At 50.7% G+C, this 25,156-nt stretch overlaps 1 protein-coding gene across 3 annotated transcripts in view; it reads right to left on the minus strand.

Annotated features, from left to right (window-relative positions):
• Positions 1-451: 451 nt before the first annotated feature.
• Positions 452-25,156, minus strand: part of SERPINH1 (serpin family H member 1) — a 57,156-nt gene continuing 32,451 nt past the window's right edge. The window contains exons 1-6 of one of the 3 annotated variants that reach the window (XM_066249943.1): positions 12,394-12,555; positions 11,260-11,303; positions 6,171-6,835; positions 4,410-4,508; positions 4,070-4,302; positions 452-1,420 (exon numbers count right to left, since the gene is read on the minus strand). In XM_066249943.1, the coding sequence (XP_066106040.1) occupies positions 1,118-1,420; positions 4,070-4,302; positions 4,410-4,508; positions 6,171-6,792 (1,257 nt within the window). In that variant the 5' untranslated portion in view covers positions 6,793-6,835; positions 11,260-11,303; positions 12,394-12,555 and the 3' untranslated portion in view covers positions 452-1,117. Of the gene's footprint in view, positions 1,421-4,069; positions 4,303-4,409; positions 4,509-6,170; positions 6,836-11,259; positions 11,304-12,393; positions 12,556-25,156 lie in introns of those variants that run through there. The other 2 variants (XM_066249937.1, XM_066249934.1) reach the window with 2 other exon arrangements.

The following is a 25,156-nucleotide window of genomic DNA, read 5'->3' on the forward strand; positions in this document are numbered from 1 at the left end:
CGGTGTCAGGAGCCCTGAGGACCACAAGAAGGAACCCAAGTGAGGACTATGACAGATCCCTCTTCTACATATGCAAACACAGAACAAGGATCCCAAAGCTTTTCTTTCTTTCAAAACCCTGCCCCGGCAGGCAGCCTGAGCTTATCTCCACTGGCCCTGAATGTGGATGAGGTCAGCTTGAAGTGAAAGGTAAGGAGGCTGAAGCCTGGGGCCCTATACAACAGGACAGGGACTCCAGATCCAGTGCCACCACTCCAATCCTGCGGCCACGAGCTCTCCAGGGCAGCCAGAGTTGAGAAACAATCTGCTGAGTCAGCACCAGCAGGCCTGCGGCACAGTATCATCTGCAGGTCAGCATTTCACAGCCTGATTTGGGCTGAACAGAAGGAGCACTTGCCCCCTAGGAAGAATGACACTGGCATCTGATCCAATCAGCTTCATGCTCCAACAAAATTTCACTGGAAAAGTTTTATTGAAAAAAAAAATTGTACAAACAAGTTCTTGGTTTGGCAGCAACAACGGCTTGTTTTCTCCCTTCCCTCCCACCTTTGAAAACATTAAAAAAAAAAGTTCACCCCCACATTGCCTGATCAGTCTTCCCAGGAGCCCGTCCATGAGCTCTTCCTGATCCCCCTCACTGGGGACAGGGTTGTGGAGGTGACTATCCCAGGGGCTGCAGCACCTTGTGTTATAGTTGAGGGGAGTTGGGAGGAGACTGGGACAGAGCTGGGGAGGGGGCTGCGGTGGCGGTAATGTCAAGAAAGGAAGAGCCCCATGCCAGGAGGGCTTGGCTGAACCCCCAGCTCAATTCTGTCTCAGATGAGAATGCATTTGGCTATAAATAGAACACTGATTGAGGACTCCGAGGATGGGGCATGACACTACTGCTCAGGTCCCACGGGCTCCGCATCATGATTACCTGGGAGCCCATGTCCAAGCAAAGTGAATGAATTCTGGCTGGGAAGGTCTGCTCAGACGCAGGAAGCCTGCTGTTCCCCCACCCACCCACCCCATGGAATATCCAAGGTCAGTACCTCAGTTCTTCCCACCCCCATAGCACCCATGTATCTCCGGAGCCTTCAGTTGCCTCTGGCCATCCCAGGCCCACCCCAGGGCCCTACAACTCATCTCGCATCTTGTCACCCTTAGGCCGAACCAGGCGCCCAATGAACAGTAGGGAGCCGGTCTGAGAGTCTCGAACCAGGAAGATGAAGGGGTGGTCAGCGTAGAAGAGCTTGGGGCTGCGCAACTCCTCACGCCCATAGATGTCTTGGTCAAAGGGGTTGCCCTCTGTGTCCCACTCGAAGGCGGTGGCGTGGAACACACTGGCCAGGTACAGGTCCTTCTTGCCCGACATGCGTGACAGATCTGCCTTGTTCTTGTCAATGGCCTCAGTCAGACCCAGGCCAGCCAGGTGTTTCTGTGGGACCAGGTGGATACCAGGTGAGGCCACCGTGGGCAAAGCTTCCAGACCTTTACTCTCCACCCATATCACCCACCATCTCCAACCCCGTCTGTTCCTCAGAGCAGAGGGTACAACTCCCTGGCCACCTTCTGTGTGCCAGACATGGCATAGGCACCTCAGTTCTCATGATGACACTGTAAGAGCTTAAAATCTCCACTTCACAGATGAAGAAACTGAGACTCATGTTTTCCCTGCCCTGACAAGCAATCCTGACCAGCACTTCTTCAAGTGTGGGTTGTGAACAGCCAGCAGCCAGCATCAGCACCACCCAGGAGCTTATATGAAATGCACATTCCCTGACCCCCACCAGGTCACAGGATCGGAATCTCTGTGGGTAAACCCAGAACCTTTTTTTAAAGATTTTATTTATTGATTTTAGAGGAGAGAGAGAGAAAGGCGAGGGGAAGGAGTAGGAAGCATCAATTCATAATTGCTTCTAAGATGTGCCTTGACCAGACAAGCCTGGGGTTTAGAACCGGCAACCTCAGCATTCCAGGTCGATACCTTATCCACTGCAGCACCACAGGTCAGGCATCCCAGAGCCTTTTTAAACAAACTCTTCAGGTAATTCTCAACTCAAAATAATGTGATGGGGGAGGGATGGGTAAATATAGATGAATCCTTATTGGTCGTGAGTGGATGATGCTTGAAGCTAGGTGATAGATACATGAGGATTCATTACACTAATCTGTATTTAAAACATTTTTATGTTTCTATAGTGAAAAGTTAGAACACACATCCACAAACACACATCCACACACGCACCCTACCCATGCCATGACTCTGTGCAGCCCTCGGAAGCCAAGTACAAGCTCTTTCATTATGTGTACTATGCTTATACCACAGCCTCACCCCTTAAGCACGCCCACCCTGTTCTCTATTCATAGCCTCACCGAACAACTGGCATCCTCAAAGATATCTCAGTGACCACCCTCTCTCTCTGTATGGCTCTAAGATATCACATCGTCTGGGAAGCCTTCTCTATCCCACAAGGGTGGAGCCATGCCTCCCTGGGACTCAGTCCCCCTGTCCTCCCTCTGTCCTTCCTGGTTCAGACCTCGCCAAGCGCAGGGCCCATGTCCAGGGCTCTTGTGGTTCTCAGAGCAGAAGAGGCAGCAGTAAGCGCGGTGGGCTGAGTTACAGCAGCGTCCAGGGACCAGGCTTCTTCAGGGCAGTTTACCTCCCAAGCATGGCCAAAGAGGCCCTGAGATAGATGTTTAGGCTCAGCTATTCCAGTCCTGATGACCTTACACAAGTCACCCACTTCAAATTTCCCAGTTCAAGCTACTCCATGGACTGATTGATGGGTAGTATGCACACCCAGCGTTCCAGAAAGACACCAGGAGAAAGAAGGGGAGAAGGGTGTCAGATGACAGCCACTGCAGAAGGAGCTGAGGAAGAGCAGGGACAGGACAGGAGGGAGATAGTGACAGCTCCTCACCAGAAACCTCTAGCAGTAGACTATCTAAGCTCCAGTAGCCTCTGGTTTGGAGCTTAAGTCCCATTTCAGCTCAAGCCTTCTCTCTGCATGGCCTCCCAGCAGCAAGTCTGAATCAATCCTGTGGGTAAGAGGCCTGTCAAGAAACCACGTCTGGCTTGACCAGGTGGTGGTGCAATGGATAGAGCGTTGGACTGGGGACGCAGAGGACCCAGGTTCAAAACCCCAAGGTTGCTGGCTTGAGCAAGAGGTCACTAGCTCTGTTGTAGCCCCCTCCCCCCCCCCCCCCGCAAGGCACATATGAGAAAGCAATGAACAACTAAACAGACTTAGGAGCCACAACAAAGAATTGATGCTTCTTATCTCTCTCTCTTCCTGCTTGTCTGTCCCTAACTGTCCCTCTCTGTCTCTGTCACCAAAAAAAAAAAAAAAAAAAAGAAACCATGTCTGGCATCCAATGAGGCAGGAATGAGGTAAGTTTTCTTTCTGGAGTAGGTAAAACCTCTCTCCTTACTGACAAAAAGGCCACCCTGAGCTTTCACCTTGAGGATTAACTGCAGCTCCACAACCTACTAGCCAGGGTGACCTTAGCAAGTCACTGCTTCTCTCAGGCCACTGGTCATGAGGGGGAAATCATGCTGAGCAGAAAGGTTAAGTTTCCAGCCGTCCCAGGGGACCTATAGCTGAAAGTCATCATTAGTTTTATTATTATACAGGGAGGACCCTCCTGCTTGAACAGTCTATAACTGGGGCAATCCAGAACACAGGATCAAGGACGTGGCTTAGTGCCAGGTTTCTGAGTTATTGATCATGTGACTTGGGTAGGTTATTTAATTGTTCTGAGCCTCAGTTTCCTTATCTGTAAAATAAGGTTGATATTTCTACCTAATAAAGTTGTTTCGAGGACTAAGAGTTTAATACATATAAAGTACTTAGAAGAGTGCCTAGCATGCAGCAAGTGCTCAATTATAATTAGGTACTGATGCTATCATCATCTTCCCAAGGGCAGGGCTTATGCGCCCTCCACCAGCTGTCCCCACAGCACGGCCCACAATACTGCCTGGACACCCCGAGGGGCTCAGGACAGACCTGCTGAGCTGGTGAGTGGGTGCCCCAAGTACCCTCTCCTACAAGCCCAGCCACCGTGAGTTGGGCCACCCCCTTACCTGCAGGTCGTGGGTCACCTCCACCACACCCTTGGGCAGGGAGATGGCAACAGCCTTCTTTTTCATCTTCCCCATCCAGACCTTCAGCTGCTCTTTGGTCAGCATCTTTTCAAGGCGCTCAAGGGGCTCCACGTGGTGGGGCATAAGGATGAGGAGGCTGGAGAGCTTGTGGGCCAGGGGCATCTCCACGATCTGCAGCTTCTCCTTCTCATCATCATAGTAGTTGTAGAGGCCTGGGAAAGGAACAGGAAGGGCACTGAGCATGCCGAAGGGCAGTGGCAGGCCAGGCCCCAAGTACCCTCCGACCGCCACCTCGCCCCCCGCTGTGCAAAGCACCTACCTGTCCGGTGCATCATCGTGACGCCCACAGTATAGGAACGAGTCACCATGAAGCCTCGGTTGTCCACCATCTTGTGGTGGAATTTCTCATCCCAGTGTGCTGTAATAAGTAGGACACAAGGTCAGAAACAGATGCCTTCTCCCTGAAGAAAGGCCCCCTCCCGAACCATATATCCTGGCTTTCCCCCTACCACAAGCCTTGTTCCAGCCTTCGGGCTTCAGCTGTAGCCCACCTCTCCCGTCCTCCAAGTACCCTGCCCAGAGATTATCTATTTCCTGCTTTGAGGACCTAGGTCCTGGCGCCAGAACATGTACATATGGCTTTCTATAGTCAGGGTCTGGCTGTTTCCACATGGCAGGGAATTCCTTCAGAAGGACTCAGCTCAGCCACTGCCATGTCCACCCTCCACCCTGGTGCCTGGCAGGCGTTTGGACAATGTGTGCTGAGCTGGACTTTTCACCCCACCTGGTAACTGAGGGTTCTGTGCCTTGGGCAGGGAGCACCCCAAGACACCCGTAAGTCTTGTCTGCAAGTCCTACCTCTGTGGCCAGAAACATGAACCAAAAACCATGCACCTATGACAGTGGCCTGAGCCTTGCCCTACCTCACAACCTGGTATGTGTTCAAATCCAGACTCAGCTGCTGACCGGCTAAGATTTCATTCCTCTTACTGTGGTCCCCTTCTTTGTAAGAAGGGTGTTACCTCACCCTCACAGCAAACTGTGAGAAGAACAATGGTATCCACATAGGTACTCAAACATATGCACTAGCAAACCAAATCTTTATTTATTTATTTATTTATTTATTAAATTTTTTTTAAGTGAAAGAAGGGGAAGATAGACTCCCACGTGCACCCTGTCTGGGATCCACCCGGCAACCTCGTCTGGGGCCAATGCTCAAATCCAGTGGTCCCCAACCTTTTTTGGGCCACGACCAGTTTAATGTCAGAAAATATTTTCACAGACCGGCCTTTGGGGTGGGACGGATAAATGTATCACGTGACTGAGACAAACGTCAAGAGTGAGACTTAGACGGATGTAACAGGGAATCTGGACATTTTTTAAAAATAAAACACCATTCAGACTTTCATTCTTCCTCTGTGGACTGGTACTGGTCCACGGCCTGGGGTTTGGGGACCACTGCTCAAATCAACCTAGCTATTTTTAGTGCCTGAGGCTGATACACTCAGACTAACCAAGCTATCCTCAGCGCCAGGGGCCAACAGGCGAACCAATCAAGCCACTGGCTGCAGGCGGGGAGGAGAGAAGCAGGAGAGTGAAGGGGAGAGAAGCAGATGGTCACTTATCTTGTGTGCCCTGACTAGGAATCAAACCTGGGATGTCATACACCAGGCCAACACTCTACCACTGAGCCAACCAGCCAGAGCCAACAAATCAAATCTTTAATTCAACATAGACACACATAGGCCTAAGGACTAGTTGAGCCTCAGTTTCCTTACCACTTAACCCCAGGGTTGTTTTAAAGATTAGGCACGATCGCAGGTGTGTAGGGTCTTTCTCCAGCTCACTACTGAGACAGAAGTGACCACTGGATTTTATTAAGTCCAATACAAACAAGGACTTTGTTGTGAAGGAACAGAGCGAGCACAACTCTGGGTCCTGTTCCTTCACACAGAGCTACACCTCTTGGAACCTAAGGTCTTATATGTGAGAGTTCAGTAACAGTGCCTGACTCCATGGTTGCTATGTGCTTTGGAAACAGGAATCCTGGCCCCGCTATACGCCCCCCACCCCCACTCACGCTTGAAGAACATGGCGTTGACCAATAGGGCACCATCTGTGCGCTCGACCTCCTTGGTGACTTCGGGCAGCTTGCCGTCGGTGGTCTGCGAGGCCCACTCGTTGATGGACTGCAGGGCGCTGCGCTTGTCGCGGAAGTTGATCTTAGAGTGCTCGCAGTTGTAGTGCTGCTTGCTGCTGCGCACGAAGTCCTCGGCGAAGCTCACCGAGCTGGGGCCGTACAGGCGGCTGCCCAGCTTCCAGGTCACGTTGCGCGCAGTGCTGTTGCTGAACGAGCGCAGCAGCTCACCCAGGCCTGCATGCACCTCCTCGTCCCGCAGCTGCTCGGCACTCAGCACCGCCTTGGCCTGCGACGCAGTGGTGGCCTTGCCACCCAGAGACACGAGCCCCAGGGATGAAGCCACCACCACGGGCGACAAGAGGATGTTCTCCACAGCCTGGTCCTTGGCCATGGCCTGGTAGAGGCTGAAGGCCAGGCCGGCACTGCGCTCGGCCAGTGTGGCTGCCTTGGGGCTCAGCTTCTCCACAGTGCCAGGGGCTGCTACAGCCTCAGGTTTCTTCACCTCAGCAGCCAGGGTCATGGCCAGGAGGCAGAAGGTGCTGGCGAGCAGAAAGGAGCGCATCGCTGGGAGGTGGGTTGTATGCACCACGGAGGATCTGTGAAGGCTGCAGAGAGAGTGTGGCCCTGAAGCCTTAGGCAGGGCTCCCCAACAACCACCCCCTGCTTTCTGGCTGCCACCAAGTTCCCCGGAGGTGTGACCAAGACAGCAGAATTCTGGGGAGCCCAGATCCAACTCAGGGTGGCCCAGTTGGGGGGGGGGGTCTCAGTCTACATGTCCTACAGAGAGGCCTGCTTTGACCTCTCATCCAAAACCAGGTTGCTAGGAAGTCACCACATTCACTCAAGTGATTTTTTTTTTTTTTTTTACAGAGACAGAGAGAGGAATAGACAGGGACAGTCAGGAACGGAGTGATGAGAAGCATCAATCATTAGTTTTTCGTTGCGCACTGCGATACCTTGGTTGTTCACTGATTGCTTTCTCATACGTGCCTTGACCGTGGGCCTTCAGCAGACCGAGCAACCCCTTGCTGGAGCCAGCGACCTTGGGTCCAAGCTGGTGAGCTTGTGCTCAAACCAGATGAGCCTGCGCTTAAGCTGGCGACCTCGGGGTCTCAAACCTGGGTCCTCGGCATCCCAGTCCGTCGTTCTACCCACTGCGCCACTGCCTGGTCAGGCTGATTTCTTGCACTTAACTTAACAACACAGAGACTGACTTTAAGCCAGGGGTCCCCAAACTTTTTACACAGGGGGCCAGTTCACTGTCCCTCAGACCGTTGGAGGGCCGGACTATAAAAAAACAATGAACAGCCCTGGCCGGTTGGCTCAGCGGTAGAGTGTCGGCCTGGCGTGCGGGGGACCCGGGTTTGATTCCCGGCCAGGGCACATAGGAGAAGCGCCCATCTGCTTCTCCACCCCCCCCTCTCCTTCCTCTCTGTCTCTCCCTTCCCCTCCCGCAGCCAAGGCTCCATTGGAGCAAAGATGGCCCAGGAGCTGGGGATGGCTCCTTGGCCTCTGCCCCAGGCGCTAGAGTGGCTCTGGTCGTGGCAGAGCGATGCCCTGGAGGGGCAGATCATCGCCCCCTGGTGGGCAGAGCGTTGCCCCTGGTGGGCGTGCCGGGTGGATCCCAGTTGGGCACATGCGGGAGTCTTTCTGACTGTCTCTCCTCGTTTCCAGCTTCAGAAAAAAAAACCCCAAAAAAAACAAAAAAACTACGAACAAATTCCTATGCACACTGCACATATCTTATTTTAAAGTAAAAAAACAAAACAGAACAAATACAATATTTTTGGGGTTTTGTTTTTTTTTGTATTTTTCCGAAGCTGGAAACGGGGAGAGACACTCAGACAGACTCCCATATGCGCCCGACCGGGATCCACCCGGCACGCCCACCAGGGGGCGATGCTCTGCCCACCAGGGGGCGATGCTTTGCCCACCAGGGGCGTTGCTCTGTTGCGACCAGAGCCACTCTAGTGCCTGGGGCAGAGGCCAAGGAGCCATCCCCAGTGCCCGGGCCATCTTTGCTCCAATGGAGCCTCGCTGCGGGAGGGGAAGAGAGAGAGAGAGAGAGAGAGAGAGAGAGAGAGGAAGGAGAGGGGGAGGGGTGGAGAAGCAGATGGGCGCTTCTCCTGTGTGCCCTGGCCGGGAATCGAACCTGGGACCCCTTGCACGCCAGGCCGACGCTCTACCACTGAGCCAACCGGCCAGGGCCAACAAATACAATATTTAAAATAAAGAACAAGTAAATTTAAATCAACAAACTGACCAGTATTTCAATGGGAACTATGCTCCTCTCACTGACCACCAATGAAAGAGGTGCCCCTTCCAGAAGTGCGGCGGGGGCCGGATAAATGGCCTCAGGGGACCGCATGTGGCCCGCGGGCCGTAGTTTGGGGACCCCTGCTTTAAGCTGTATTTCATTCCTGACTAGTCTGTGACCTCCAGGAAGATAGGAAACCTAGCCAATCTGGCTTCCCTCTATCTCCCCAGTATCTATCACACAAAAGGCCTCAGCTGTTCCCAGAGGAACAGAAATCAGGGCCACTTAGCCAGCTCTGGGGTCCTCAGTTTGTAGAGGTTAGTTCTCATCCCATATAACCCTGGGCTCTTTTCCAGTGGAAAAAGTGGCAGATGGGCTGAGGGTCTGCGTGAAGCCTAGGTGCCTGGGCAAAGGATGCCATATGGAACAGAACTGTAGGCCCGCTCCCCCCTGGATGTTAATGAATCATTGGTTGGTTCACTCATTAAGTGGGAGAGCCAGATGCTCCACTCTGCTGCCCCAACGGTGACTTCCAGTGTGTGCGCACAGGCATGTGTGTGTCAGCCCCTTTGAGGCTACCTCCATTTTCCAAGTTGTAAGAGTCTCAGCCTCTGTGCCTGAGGCCTCTGTCTTGGCAAGAACTTGCCTGCCCATCAGCCCACAGGCCCTAGAGTGATGGGAAATCCCCAGGATAAAAGCTGGATTGGGTGGGGGAATAGGTTTCCTGACAGGAAGGATACTGGGGAGAGGGAGTAAGTTCCAACTCAATGGAGCAGCAATACCCCCTCCCCTTCACCACAGGCTGGCCAGATGGGTACTCAGCCTCCCAGGAAGCTGGGGACAGCCTCTGCCACAAGGGCAGTCCCCAGCCTCCTATGGCTTCAGGGATGCCCTCAGGTCCCCTCTCAAAATCACAGAGGCCCCTAGGACAAGCCTCACTCCTCTCCCTGGGGCCTCCAATCAAAAGGCCATACAACCCTGGCCGGTTGGCTCAGTGGTAGAGCATCGGCCTGGCGTGCAGGAGTCCCAGGTTCGATTCCCGGCCAGGGCACACAGGAGAAGCGCCCATCTGCTTCTCCACCCCTCCCCCTCTCCTTCCTCTCTGTCTCTCTCAATGCAGCCAAGGCTCCATTGGAGCAAGGTTGGCCTGGGCACTGAGGATGGCCCCATGGCCTCTGCCTGAGGTGCTAGAATGGCCCTGGTTTCAATAGAGCGACGCCCCAGATGGGCAGAGCATCACCCCCTGGTGGGCATGCTGGGTGGATCTCGGTCGGGTGCATGCGGGAGTCTGTCTGATTGCCTCCCCGTTTCCAACTTCAGAAAAATACAAAAAAATAAAAATAAAAAAAGTCCATACAAAACATTTTCCACACTCCTCCTCCTTCAGGTCATTTCTGCCTTTACTTCATGCAGCAGGACAGAAGGGGAGGTGAGAAGACAAAGGGAAGGGTTGGAAGAAACCCTGGTGGAAGCTGAGATCCCATTGCTCTGGGAGATGCCATCTCATGGTGCTCCTCAAGACTGAAAATTCAGAATCCTGGTGGAAGACCCTCAGGACTTGGGCCTGCCTGGGGTTTGTGGGAAAACTGCTGCAGCCTCCCTGTGAACCCAGGCAGCCCCAATCCCAACCCTGGGCTGCCCCCTCCTTAAAGGTGCTGGGCAAAGGAAAAGCAGAGTACAGGGGGAGAGAGAAGGCCACTGAGATCCAAGAGAAGGTACAAGAGAGATCTATACCCTAGGCAGTGGTTTTCAACCACCAGTCTGCCAGACTTCCAGGAAGCTTTTATAGACTCTATAATCTTCATACAGCATCGGGTGGTTAACTCTTTCACGGACCAGCATGAAATATCTGGTAGACCAACACTGATCCACAGACCAGCGGCTGAAAACCATTGTTAGAGAACAGATTACCCTAAACTATAGCTTGATAAAAAGATATCTCAGGATGTGGCCACCTTCCTCCCAGCCCTAGCTCTTTCCTCACCAGGCCTGGAATCTCAAAGGCAGTGACTATATAATTATTGTACAAATAAGGACATTCAAGAGAGTAGAATGAGTCACTACCTATTATTATGCCAGGACAACAGGCACAGGGTCACCCTCTTCAAAGGCCACCTCTAGTCCAGAGAGCTAATGCCAGAGCTCCCTCCACTACAGAGGCCACCAGCATCCCCTTGGAAGATGGTCAAGGAGCACACAGCCCTGCCACGTGGCAGACACCATATTGACAGCCTCTGCCCCAGTCAACCTCAAAGGAGTGGGAGGGGCTTTCCAAGAAAGCTCCGAATGACTAGTTGGGGATTCCTCAGGCCACAGCACATCTGTACTCCAGCTCCTGACTGCAGTGATGTGGCAGGCTGGACTTATCTCCAACCCCCAGAGAGGGCCTTCCAAACAGGGAAGCAGGAGGCCTGTGTTCAGCTCCCCTGGGGAGCACCCTTGCCTTGGCTTCCACTGCACACACAGGCCCCTGCCAGGGAGATGCGTGGTAGTGGAGAAGGCCTGCCCTGTTAACCCAGCAGAAATGGAGGAAGGCAAGTCACTGCAAGCAAGCCAACCTCCCACAGCCCGGCCCATGCTGCCACAGAGAAATCTCAGCCCTTAGGCCAAAGTTATACAATTTACAGGACCACAAAGAAAAATACACCACGAGGTACCTATAGCAAGCCAGACTGAGTTGAGACTAGGGTTTTTATAAGAAAGAGAGAAGGGAAGGAGCTGCCAGGAGGCCCATCAGAGAGGATTTCAAACACTTGAGGGGGTCTAAAGTACCTTGAAACTGCCTCAGGGGAAGGTCAATGCCTGCCTTTTTCATTCTGAAAGAAAACAGAAGAGTGAGGAGGATGGGAGGGGCACAGCTGGGGTGGTGGTGATGAAGGACCGGGAAGGCCCAGCCCCCGGGAAAGGGGACCCCATCTACAGTCTACATTGCCCTGCCCTGCCTGTGGCACAAAGGAAGGCCTAACAAATCCCAGATCTACAGGACCTTGGGGATCATCCACCTCACTGTACACTGGGAGAAACTGAGGGTCTCCTAGCATAGGACTCCTTCCTCCCAGAAGTACCCACAGAGCCCCTTCTGAGGGCTGGATGTGATGTCCTGTTACACAGCCAGTAAAAAAACTTCTGCTGGGAATCCTGGTGACCAGAGACAAAAGGAGAAGACCGGAAGGCCTCAGGAAGGGGGGGATGGGGGTGGGCTAATGAACCATCTGATGGCAAGAGGGTGTGGTCCCATTCAGGACTTCCAGGGAACCAAAGCCCCCTATTTTCCCCTGGCCTCCATCCGGGCCCTGCAGCCCAGAAGGACCAGCCGGAAACCAGGGAAGAGGAGGGGCCAGGCCTTCTGGCCACGCTGTAAGCTGTTTTATTCTTCCTCCACTCCAGCCTATTCAGGAATGTCCTAAATTGAGAGCAGGGAACCAGGGCTGTACAAGTAACCTTAACCCTGCCTGCAGTTAGTCCAGGGACCAAGTGGCAGCGGACAGAATTACAGTGGGTGACTCAGAGCGTTCTAGCCAGCTCTCCTTCAGCACCCAACTTGCAGAGCTGGCCCGGACCCCCATCCCTGGAAGGGGCCCTGGACCCATCTCCTCATTCCTTGTGTCAGAGTCATGGCCCCAGCCCCACTGTTTCCTCTCTGCCATCACACCCCTGACCCAAACTTTTGGGGAGCCTTGAACTGTTTCTGGATGCTCCGAGTACCAGACTTCCCAACCGGCTCTGGTCTCTGTCCTAAACCCTCAGGCTCGCCCCGGGTTCTCAAGCCGAACCTTCCAGCGGACCCCAAAATGTCAGAGACTCTCGTCTGAAGGCTCTGGAATGGCCGCCAACCCCTCCCGGGGGCCCTCCGCTCCTCTCGCTCCCCTGAGCACCGCCAAAGCACCGGCAGCCCCCGACCCTCACCTGGGCCGGCCGGGCTGGCGCCGGGACACCACTGTCGCACTCGAGCCGCGGACCGATTCCACTCCTCGCCGCTCCACCTATCCTCAGCTCTATATATAGCGTCCCCTCCTCCCGCCCGTCCCGAGAAACTTCTGGAAAGTTGGGAACGCTTCCGGAGGGCTCCCCGGCTCCGCAAAAAAAAAAAAGCCAAAGACCTCCCCCAAGCCGCCCCGGCTCCCGCCCCTCCCTCTGCGGGCGCGCTCCCAGCCCCTGGGTCCTACTGCCCCGTCGTCAATGGAGCGCCGGGATGCCCGCCTTGGACTCGGCTCCCAGACCCGCGAGGGCTGCAGAGAGCCGGCGTCCTCCGACTCAGCAGAAACGCCAGGTCCTTGTGATCCTGGAGGTGGGGGTAAGAGGAGTTCGGACTTCTGAGCTGGAGGGGACGCGGGGCCCCAGGGGCTAGCTCCCCGGAGAAAATTGCTCCTATACCCAGCCAGCTTATCCCCTTCGCACATTCCTTTCTACACCCCTTTCCCTGCAGGGGCTCGACCCGCGGTGATCCACTGCCCCCACCCCATCCTGTTTTCTAGCTGAAACTTGATTGGGTCCCCGTAGAAGTCCTCTCCTCAGTCGGGGTCCTCTCCTTTGTAAAGGGAGGTGGTCAGAGGTTGGGATTCAGAACCTTTCCCCATCCGCAGTTTATCCACAACACCTGGTAACCTCAGTTACCGCCCTGAAGAGGAAGGGACTCAAACCAGACCCAGTACCCGAACCAGATCCAGTACCCGACCCTCACCCCAGAAAGTCTTGGAGAGATAGAGGCACAGATACAGGGGATCATCAGGTGGTCCTGAGGGGCCTGGAGGGGTACAGACAAAGGAAAGCCCTGGCTGTCTACTAAATAATGTGCTGTGAGACCCTAAGCAAGTTACTTACCTTTTCTGGGCCTCAGTTCCTTTGGCTGTGAAATGCGGTGCTAAGCCATTCCTTGCATTCTTTCCTGTTTCTTTCTCTCTCCCTGGTCATCCCTGCCCACCTCCCACCCCCATCCCCTCCCTCCTGGAGGTCTGGATATCAACTACTCCCACCTCACCCTCCCACAACTGATAGCCCCTTGATATCTGAGCCAAGCTGGGGTATTCATTTTTGTTCTAGGTACTAAAGACATGGCTGAGTACAGGACAAAGTCCCTGCCCTTGAGGAAGTACATCCTGAGTTGGGCCTGTGAATCTTAGTAGGGAACTCAGGAAGGCAGATTATTTAGGACACCCTTTCCCCTCCCTAGTCTTCTTTATAGTAAAATGATAGGTCACAGATGGGCACAGTATGGAGCAGAAGGGACACTTCATTTACTCACTAACTTATTCATTCAATCAACAAACTGCTGAACATCCTTCTTTCAGGTGTATCCCTGGATCTTGGGGAATAAATGAGTCCCAGCAGGGGGATGTAAATCATCTAGCAGCAGTGATTGGGGAGGGCCTTTTCTGGCCACCCTAGCCTGGTGATGGTGACTAAATTGTCAGTCTGGGTTAGGCTGCAGCTGATTGCAAGGACTGTGGGAAATCTGAGATCCCAATAGCTCCAAGCTCCTAGAATCAAGATCAAAGATTCAGAGATCACTTTAATCCTAAAGTTATCATCATAGAGTATGACATCTTATTCAAAGCTCCATGAAATCTTTGATTCCACTTAAGGACTCTTAGAAGGTTAAATCTCAGAGTCAAAGAATGTTAGAATAAAAGTATTACAGACTCTGGGCTGCAAGGTATCTCAGAGTTTGTGGATTCCTGTTTACAGCTCAGACAGAAGTCTTCTCTATAGTATCCCAAAAAGGCCAGCACACAGGCACCTCCAAGGACAGAGCTCACTCCCTAGTAGGCAGCTCAGGATTCTTTCATAGGACAAGTCTGATCAATAACTAATCTTCCAGCTGTAGGGTGTGGCCGTTCCCTTGGGGTGGCAGACCAGGTTCTCCTGTGCTTCCTTCCCGTTTCAGTGTGCACTGCACATTGTAAAGATAAATCCTTGCCATCCAGAAAACCATCTGGGTCCCAGGCCAGACCCCACCCTCTACCCCATGATGCACCCCCATTTTGGCCCTCAGATGGTAATTGGCCAGTGAGTTAGGGTCCATGAATGCTGGTGGAATGAAGAAGCTTGCCTTGGTTTCCAGGAGGTCCAAATGTCAAAATCCCACAGAGATTTTCTTTCTTCCACACTTTTCTATCTCAGCTCTCTGAGGCCTTACCGACCCTGGGGAAAGCTGATTGCTGTGACTCTCAGTGACCACCCTCAGGGTGAAGGATAAACCGAGGCTCCTGCTGTTAAATAAGCCCAGAATCCTAGAAGGTCAGAGTGGAAAGGACCAATGCCTTCTATTTAGATAGGAAAGCTGAAGCCTGGGGAAGGGGCTAGGTCTGAAGGCCCTCTGCCGGCCTTGCTAGACCCCGACTGGAGCTCAGACTGGTCAGAAGCATCCTTTGTGCTGCGTTATCTCTATGTCATCACCCTGCATTGTCCCTGGAGACTTTGGATGGCAGGGCCTTCTTCTCACTTTCAGTCCCCAGTACCAGCGCAGGACAGGCCAGCAGAGGCATGGTCAACGTGGCCTGTGATGCTCCACTACCCAGTGATGGGAAGCGGCTGCCTGAGTCTGCTGGGCTCCAAGCACAGCCTCCCTGAAGAAAGAAAGGCAAGGCTCCTTTAAATTTTCAAGATCAGCAAAAAAAATTTCAAGAGCCTTTGCCACATTATTCTTAGCTCTGAGCCCAGCCCAGGCCCTGCTGACGGCTGCCCTTCCCCCAAACTCCCAGGCTGCACTTTCTGGAAAAAGCACTTTTTTTGGAGTGGGGAGAGGGTCTGAGATGCAGAGAAACTCCAGCATTTCAGGTCTGGATACCTCCAGAGCCTTCAGCTCTCTGTTAGAGCTGTTCGTGCCCCCCCACACACACTCCCACAGGGGCTCAGCTGGAAATTCTCTAGGTCCCAAGAGGTGTGGGCAGCAGGAAATAGAAAACCATCAAGTTCAACTGTATTTACACTGTACAGAGAGGGAAACTGAGGCCCAAAGAAGGGTAGAAATTTGCCCAAGGTCACACAGCAAGTCAAAGGTGGAGCTGGGCCTGAGGACACGCTCTGGATTGCCAACACCCCCCTACTCCTCACCCCACCCCCACAATCACCTAACCCAGACTTCTGCCAGGTATTACAGTAGCAGCTTTCTTTGGTGTCAATGGTTAGATTCATGCAAACCTCACCTTATAGAATTCTAGGACAAAAACTAACATTATTTAAGTGCCCAATACATTCATATCAAATTGCATATTTTCAGGTGAAGTAAAAATATCCTCATTTTAAACATGCAAAAACTGAGGCTCAGGGAGTGTAAGTGTGTCCAAGGGTATGCTGCAAAGTTCTGCAATCAGAACTGGGATGTGAACTAGGGCTGTTTGTCCATGGGAAGATGGGGAAGGGGAGAACAGTGAAGTGACACTTATGGGGCACTTTGCTATGGCCAGGCCCCTGTGCTAGGCAACCTAAACAGTATCTCACTTTTAATTATAAGACAGTAATCAGAAGTGTAATCCCTTTCTCCTTTACATGTGATAGAACTGGGACCCAGACAGGCTCCTATAACCAGGCTGTCTTCTCCCTTGGCTAGCAAGGGCCACCATAGGCAGTTCTTGGAGATGCTGGCCAGGAGCCAAGAATGTGCTCTCAGCCTAAAGTGTGAGTCAGGGAAATGCAATTTCTGCAATCTCTGATTCTCTATTAGAGTGTAGAACCTTCCAACAGAAAGGGCCCTCCAGCAAACTGCCACGTTGGAGGGTGGGAGGGCAGTGAGGGGGGTGGGCGGGCATATAATCCCTCCCTGCCTCCTCCCAAAGCAGGCAGGCTCCACCTCCTCCCCTCTGCAATCCTGGGGCTGAGAGAAGTCACTCAGTGCCTTAACCACAGGCCTGACACAATGCCCAGGAGACACACCCACTGACACATGACACTGCAGGCACACATGTTCACACACCCTCACACTCTGTGGCCCCTTCATGCAACACACACACACACACACACACACATCTGTGTAACTCTAGCAACACAATTGCATCACACATGGCTAAAAAGTTGGTGAGGGAAAGGGTGCAGGCTGGAAGTCGGAAATCTGGAATTCCACTCTCATCTCTTAATTAACCCTTTATTAACTGTGAAGCCTTAAGGGAAGCCATGTCCCCTGGCTGGGTTTCAGTTTCCATTTGTAAATGAGAGTGTGACTTCTCCTTGCCAACCCACTCCCTGCCAGAGGACATCTCTCAGCCTTCATCTCAAAACCTGCAGGCATTTCCTGAGCCTCTCATGTGCGGGGTACCAAAACCCAACAAGGCAAGGACACAGGTCCCACTGGGAAATGGAATGGACCAGGGCTAGAGCACAGGGACAGGGCCCCTCAGCCCATTCCAGGGCTCCGTCCACTGCACAGCTCCAAAGCCTTCTGTGGCCCCAGTGGCCCCTAGAGAAGTCCAAGCCCCATAAGGCCCTCATCACCTTGTATCAGGCATGCCAGTTTGCAAGTGCACGTCCTGGGCAAAGACTTTCCCTACTTAGGGCCAGAGCAAGCGATGATGCTCTTAAGAAAGCTTAGCTTTTGGGAGTGGGGAGCACATTCTATTCTGGGTGGACTGGGAACTTCCTCCCTTCTGGCTGCCGCCTCCCAGGCCTCCTCTGACAGCCCATGGAAACAGCTCCAGCTGTCTGCAAGGCCACGCCTGGAGGGCTGGTAGGTTGTGTATGGTTGTTAAATACTGCCTTGCTTCTTCCCCTCACCTGTTGCCACACCCATGTCCAGCACCCAGTTTTCTCCTCCAGGTAACACCAACAGCTGTGATAACAGTGATGCCCGCTGAGCCACCTGGTTGCCCTCCCTGTTTTAGTATCTCTGACACTCAGGAAAGGGACCCCTGAGCTCTGACCCCATCCACACCCTAGCCTTAATCTGCTTCATCCCAAAACAGCCTCCCTAGTGTGAAAGTGCAAGGAGCCCTGGCTTGGGGGTCAGGAGCCCTGGGACTTGTCCCAGCTCAGCTGTGTTTTAGCTCTGTGCCCGTGATTAGTAACACCCTCTAGCACAGGAATGATAATCTCAAAGATGATGGGAAGCACAGATGAAACAAGTTGAAGAGCATTGGGAGAACTCTCAATGATGTTAGCATCTCCAGTCTGCTCACCTCTTCTCACCTCGTCAAATCCTACTTCATCTTTTTTTAAAGACTTTATTTATTCATTAGAGAGAGAGGAGAGAGAGAGAGAGAGGGAGAGAGAGAAAGGGGGAGGAGCAGGTAGCATCAACTGTCATATGTGCCTTGACCAGGCAAGCCCAGGATTTTGAACTGGCGACCTCAGCGTTTCCAGGTTGATGCTTTATCCACTGCGCCACCACAGGTCAGGCAAATCCTACTTCATCTTAATAAGCCACTCTGACCCTTCCTGCTCTGGCCTCTGAGCAGTCTCCTGTCAGTTCCACTCACACCTGGCCTGCACATACACACTAGGATAGCAAAGGGCCGTGACTGGACTGGGGACCACCCTGGGGATGACAGCCTCCTTGCAAAGAGGGAAGAACCTAGCCTGGGAGCCACCACTCGTGGCGTGAACTTGAGAAGTCACTGTATCACTCTATGCCTCAGTCTCCTCATCTGTAACATGGAGATGGGAGCAGGATCTGGAAGGATCCGAGGGATTTCATTTTAAACAGTAAGACGGGTTCACTCACACTGTTGGCAGGAGGAGGAATGGGGACATCCTTTCCAGAAGGTAGTTTGTACCAGGAGCTTTAAAATATATTGCTGATGCTTGACCAGGCGGTGGCGCAGTGGATAGAGCGTCGTACTGGGATGCAGAAGACCCAGGTTCGAGACTCCGAGGTCGCCAGCTTGAGCACGGGCTCATCTGGTTTGAGCAAAAGCTCACCAGCTTGGACCCAAGGTCGCTGGCTCAAGCAAGGGGTTACTCAGTCTGCTGAAGGCCCATGGTTAAGACACATATGAGAAACAATCAATGAACAATGTGCAACGAAAAACTAATGACTGATGCTTCTCATCTCTTTGTTCCTGTCTGTCCCTATCTATCCTCTCTCTGACTCTCTCTCTCTGTCTCTATAAAGAAAAATAAATAAATAAAAAAAATAAAATATATTGCTGAGTATCCCAAACATCACCAGTCATATGTCTGATTAGGGATTAATTTCCGAAATGTATAAAGTACTCATACAAGTCAACTCACACACACACACACACACACACACACACACACACACAAATCCAGTTTAAAAAATGGGCAGAGGACCTATATGTTCTCTATGGAGGACATACATATGGCCAATAGACATATGAAAAGATGCTCAACATCCCTAATCATCAGAGAAATACAAATTAAAACCACAATGAGATATCACCTCACACCTGTCACAATGGTTATCACCAGAAAATCCACAAACGACAGGTGTGGGCAAGGATGTAGAAAAAGGAAACCGTCATGCACTATTGGTGAAAATGCAGATTGGTGCAACTGTTATGTTGAAACTGTGGGTGGCTGGTTCACTGGGAAAGGGGAAAGCCTCCTTTCAACTTCTCTTGGCAACTGGCAAGTTGGTATAAACTCCCAACTAGGTAAGACCTGGAGAGAACTCCAGCAGACCACCTCATCCCATATGAGAGAGCTGACAGGCTAATCCCCTTCCCAGGTCTATGGGTGGGCACCGGGAGAGACGAACTGAAAACACAAGGCTGGTGTGTTTCAAAAGGAAAATTTATTTAAAACACCTGGGTGCAGGCAGCCGAGACGAACCCAAATGCCGTGTAGTCCCCAGGGAGGCTTGGAGTAGGATTTTTATAGTTTAGTCAGGGGTCTTGGGAAAGATGGCTGATGTCACTGCCTCTATAGGTACAAAGTAATATTTTTTCATATGTAGATTGGAGAGTTGCCACAATTACTCCAAATTGTTTATCTCTCAGCTCAACTGTCTAAAGGAAGCCTGTGCTAGTTCAAAAGGTCCCGGGCCAGCCAGCCAGGCTGAGGCTTCAAACAAGCCAATCCCCCCTCCTCCCACTGGTGTGTACTGCCCTTGGAATGGGGGATGGATGCTGATCTCTTAGAAGACTGCTCTCAGAAGACAGAGCCTCTGGGCCTGTATCTAGGCTTTTATTGCGATTTAAACTCCTCTAATTGTCAGGTACCTTCTCAATTTAAGCTTTCCCTGACTTTTGCAAAGATAAACTTTTTGCTATGCTACATTTCAAAGTGAAGACCAGGAATCCATTAAGAGAGAGAATTTTAGTTTTAAAGAGGGTTCTCTGGTTTTATTTTTTTTAATTTATTCTTTTTTTTTTTTTTTTTTCTGAAGCTGGAAATGGGGAGAGACAGTCAGACAGACTTCCGCATGCGCCCGACCGGGATCCACCCGGCATGCCCACCAGGGGGCGATGTTCTGCCCCTCTGGGGCGTCGTTCCGCAGCGACCAGAGCCACTCCAGCACCTGGGGCAGAGGCCAAGGAGCCATCCCCAGCGCCCAGGCCATCTTTGCTCCAATGGAGCCTTGGCTGCGGGAGGGGAAGAGAGAGACAGAAAGGAAGGTGGGGGGGGTGGAGAAGCAAATGGGCGCTTCTCCTATGTGCCCTGGCTGGGAATTGAACCCGGGTCCCCCGCACGCCAGGCCGACGCTCCACCGCTGAGCCAACCGGCCAGGGCCTAATTTATTCATTTTTATTAGAAGGGGGGGGGAATGGGGAGGAGCAGGAAGCATCCACTCCCACCTGGGGTTTCAAACCTGCAACCTCAGCATTCCAGGCCAATGCTTTATCCACTGTGCCACCACAGGTCAGGTGGGGGTTCTCTGGTTTTAAAAGTTGCCCTGAGCCCTGGCCGGCTGGCTCAGTGGTAGAGTGTTGGCCTGGCATGTAAAACTCCCGGGTTCGACTCCCGGCCAGGGCACACAGGAGAAGCACCCATCTGCTTCTCCACCCTTCCCTCACTCCTTCCTCTCTGTCTCTCTCTTTTCCTCCTGCAGCCAAGGCTCCATTGGAGCAGAGTTGGCCCAGGCGCTGAGGAAGGCTCCATGGCCTCTGCCTCAGGTGCTAGAATGGCTCCAATTACAATGAAGCCTACGCCCCAGATGGGCAGAGCATCGCCCCCTGGTGGGCTTGGCGGGTGGATCCCTGTTGGGTGCATATGGGAGTCTGTCTGTCTCCCTGCTTTTCACTTCAGGAAAAAAAAAAAGAAAGAAAGAAAGGAAAAACTGCCCTGAACCCAAACCTTACAGCAGCCACTATGGAAAACAGCATGGAGGGTCCTCAACAAATTAAAAATAGAACTGCCTTATGACTCAGTGATTCCACTTCTGGGTATATATGCAAAGAAAACCAAAACACCAATTCAAGAAGATATATGCGCCTGACCAGGTGGTGGCGCAGTGGATAGAGCGTCGGACTGGGATGCAAAAGGACCCAGGTTTGAGACCCCGAGGTCGCCAGCTTGAGCACGGGCTCATCTGGCTTGAGCAAAAAGCTCACCAGCTTGGACTCAAGGTCGCTGGCTCCAGCAAGGGGTTACTCAGTCTGCTGTAGCCCCATGGTCAAGGCACATATGAGAAAGCAATCAATGAACAACTAAGAAGTCAGAACATGCAATGAAAAACTAATGATTGATGCCTCTCATCTCTGTCCGTTCCTGTCTGTCTGTCCCTGTCTATCTCTGCCTCTGTAAAAAAAAAAAAAAGAAGATATATGTACTTTATGTTCATTGAAACATTATTTAAATTGCCAAGCTATGAAAGCAGCCCAAATGCGCATCAATAGACAAGCGGATATAAAAGCTGTGGTAGATATATACAATTCAATGTTACTCAGCCATAAAAAAGAATGAAATCTTACTATTTGCAGCAACATGGATGGACCTAGAGGTATTGTGTTAAGTAAAATAAGTCAAAGACAAATCCCATATGGTTTCACTTATATGTGGAATCTAAAGATAAAAATGATTAAGGAAAACAGAAATGGACTGATAGATACAGAGAACGACCTGCTGGCTGCCAGATGGGACGGGTGTTGGGGGACTGAGAAGTACAAATTGGTAGTTACAAAATAGTTATGGGGATGTAAAGTACAGCATAGGAAATATAGTCAATCATATTGTAATAACTATGTATGGTGCCAGGTGGGTACCAGAATTACTAGGGGTGATCATTGCCGGGCCACTATGCTGTATACCTGAAACTAATATAAAATAATATTGACTGTTAACTGTAATTGAATAAAGAGACATAGTGCTATAAAGTACCGCACCTCAGATTCTGAAAGGCACTGTACCTCGTTTCATTGAACTCACGTAGAGACACCCAGTCCAGATAAATTTTGAAGAGTTTTATTAGAGGAGATTTATTAAATATGCCGGCTGCATATGACTAACACAGGGCATCTGCAGGCCCAAATCGTGCAGTCCCAAAAATAGTTCAGGGGCTGCTTATGTATCCTTGATCACACACGGGCGGGGGAGAGCATGACGTCACGGTACAAGCTGGCAACATTTGTTTAGGGCAGAGGTCGGGAACCTTTTTGGCTCAGAGAGCCATGAATACGCCACATATTTTAAAATGTAATTTCGTGAGAGCCATACAACGACCCATGTATGTTAGGCATTACCCAATAAAAATTTGGTGTTGTCCCGGAGGACAGCTGTGATTGGCTCCAGCCACCCGCAACCATGAGCATGAACGGTAGGAAATGAATGGATTGTAATACATGAGAATGTTTTATATTTTTAACGTTATTATTTTTTTTTATTAAAGATTTGTCTGCGAGCCAGAGGCAGCCATCAAAAGAGCCATATCTGGCTCATGAGCCATAGGTTCCCAACCCCTGGTTTACGGGATACACAGAAACATTAAGACTTTTAGGGTAACACAATCAAAGATGTTTACAAATCTTTCAGGGTTCATCTTCCCTCACTAGCCTAGAGATATTTTACCCTCAAGATTCCAGGAAGGGGGAGGAACTACAATCAATGCAAGGTGGTATATAAATTCTGCCTCCTATTGAAAGAGAAGTTTTTCTAGGTTAACCTTTATTTTAGATTTAAAACTGAACGACCCATTGTTCTGGCAAGCCAAAAAACTTCTATATTTTTCTCCCTCCCCTCCCTAAGGAGGAACAGGACAGGAAAGCCTGATAGGAAAGCCTGACCTTTCCTCCCAGAAATCAATATCAATTCTCAGCTTTTTGGTACCTTACAACAATAGGATGGCTGAATGGATAAGAAAACAAGTCCCTTACCTATGCTGCCCACAAGAGGTTCACTTTAGATGGAAAGACACACACAGACTGAAAGTAAAGGGATGGAAAAGGATATTTCACAAAAATAGAAACAACAACAAAAAGCTGAGGTAGTATTACTTACACCAGACAAAATAGAGTTTAAAACAAAGGGTTAGCCGAAAAGCTCAGTTGGTAGGGCATTGTCCCAATATGCAGACGTCGTGGCTCAATCCCTGGGCAGGGCACAGACAGAAACAGATCAATGTTTCTGTCTGTCTGTATGTATGTCTCTCCCCCCATCCTCTCTCTAAAATCAATCAATAATTAAAAAAAAAAAAACTATGACAAAAGACAAAGAAGAACCCAACAATTTCACTTCTGGGTATTTATCTGAAGAAATCTAAAACACTAATTAAAAAATATATATGCATCCTTATGTTCACTGAAGTATTATTCACAATAGCCAAGACATGGAAGCAAACTAAGTGTCCATCAATAGATGAATGGATAAAGAAGTAGTACATATATAAAATGAAATATTACTCAGCCATAAAAAAGAATGAAATCTCACCATGTGTAACAACATAGATAGACTGTTAGGTTCAGGGAGGTGTGCTGTGGCTGCCAGAGTCTAACTCTTGGAGGAGCAGGAACAGGGAAGTGCTGACAGGGTCCCTGTGAGGCCAAGAACGAAGAGATCAGCACAGAGTTGGGAAAACATCCTGCATTCTATGAGTCAGAGACCCTTATCAGAAGTTTATGTTTAAAATTTGCCACTGAGCGAAACCCTTCCCCATTGCTATGCTGCGCGCGACCCTCCTAGCGAATAGCGAACTGCCACATCTGCTTCTGTATAATGCTTGCTCACTTAGGATATATAAGGACCTAGTTGTAAGCGCCAGGCACGACTCTCATTTGCAGCCCCTTGTGGGTATGGTGTCTCCGGACGCCTTGAGAGTTCGCCCCTGCGCAGGAAAAACTTGGCCAATAAAGTAAGATCTAAACCCCTGAAAGTCTCTGATGTTTGTTCTCGCGCTTGGTGGATGCAACATAGACCTAGAGGGTATTGTGTTAAGTGAACTAAGTCAGACAAAGACAAATACTATATGAATTCACTTATACGTGGAATCTAAAAAACAACTGTTGGGCAGATAAAATATATTATGCTCACTTTGTTAAAGATGGCACTGCCCACATGGAAGCCTGTTGCCCAGGTGATATTAATGTGTGTTGGGGCGGGCTATGGGCAAGCAGGATTCTTGTAGTCTGGGGCTTGGTTTTAGGACCAAGCCTTTCCCACCCTTTCTGATGTGGGGTGGTACAATCCCATCACGCCTTAGATAAGTGACTTTGTATTAGAGACTTCCCTATTTTGTATATTGGATTAAAGGTTTTGATTTCTGCACTATAAAGTGGGGCAGACCAGGAGCTTGCTCTCTCTCGGTTCCTGAGATTAGCATTAGAGGAGAGAGCAGAGAGAAGAGCAGAGAGAGGCCACGTGGAGGAGGTCAGGAGGAGCAGCCAAGATGGCGGAGTGTTGAAGGAGAAGCCAGTTTGTGCAGAGTTTGTGCAGAGAGAAGGAGATGGGGAACAGAGGTGAATAAGTCTGGTGGGCTAGAAATCTCTGATTCTAGGAAACTCGGATAAGTCAGTAGCTTTGTGAACACTGAATGAGTGGGTTTTGGAGCCCAGTGTGTTTTTACTTGCCTGCCAGGTGCAAGCTAGGATTAAAGCTAATGGCCTACCAGTTCTTGGCTCCATTGTTTCATTACCATCTGTCCGAATCCAATGCGAACCTGCATGGGCCAGGTGGCTGTGATGGTGGCCGCGGATACTGGCTTTACAACAACATAAACAGCCCTGGCCAGGTAGCTCAGTTGATTTGAATGTCGTCCCAATATGCCAAGGTTGCAGGTTTGATCACCGGTCAGGGTACACATAAGGGTCAACTAATGAACGCATAAATAACAAATCAATGTTTCTCTCTCTTGCTCTAAAAATCAATAAATAAAAATTAAAAAAATAAAAACAAATGAACAAGCAACACAGAAACAAACTCATAGGTACAGAGCATATTTTGATGATTACCAGATGGAGGGGAGTTGGGAGATGAGTGAAAAAGGGGAAGGGATTAACAAGTACAAAGTGGTGGTTACAAAGTAGTCATGGAGATATAAAATACAGTAAAGGGAATATAGTCAATAATACTGTAATAACTATGTGGTGTCAGATGGGTACCAGATTTATTGGGGTGATCTCTTTCTGAGTTATATATATAAATGTCTAATCACTATGTTGTACACCTGAAACTAATACAGTACGTCAAAAAGACGTACTGGCATATTAAAAATATGCTACTGGCCCTGGCCGGTTGGCTCAGTGGTAGAGCGTCAGCCTGGCATGTGGAAGTCCCAGGTTCGATTCCTGGCCAGGGCACACAGGAGAAGCGCCCATCTGCTTCTCCACCCTTCCCACTCCCCTTC

The sequence above is a fragment of the Saccopteryx bilineata genome, chromosome 1, assembly GCF_036850765.1.
Source record: "Saccopteryx bilineata isolate mSacBil1 chromosome 1, mSacBil1_pri_phased_curated, whole genome shotgun sequence".
NCBI lineage: Eukaryota > Metazoa > Chordata > Mammalia > Chiroptera > Emballonuridae > Saccopteryx > Saccopteryx bilineata.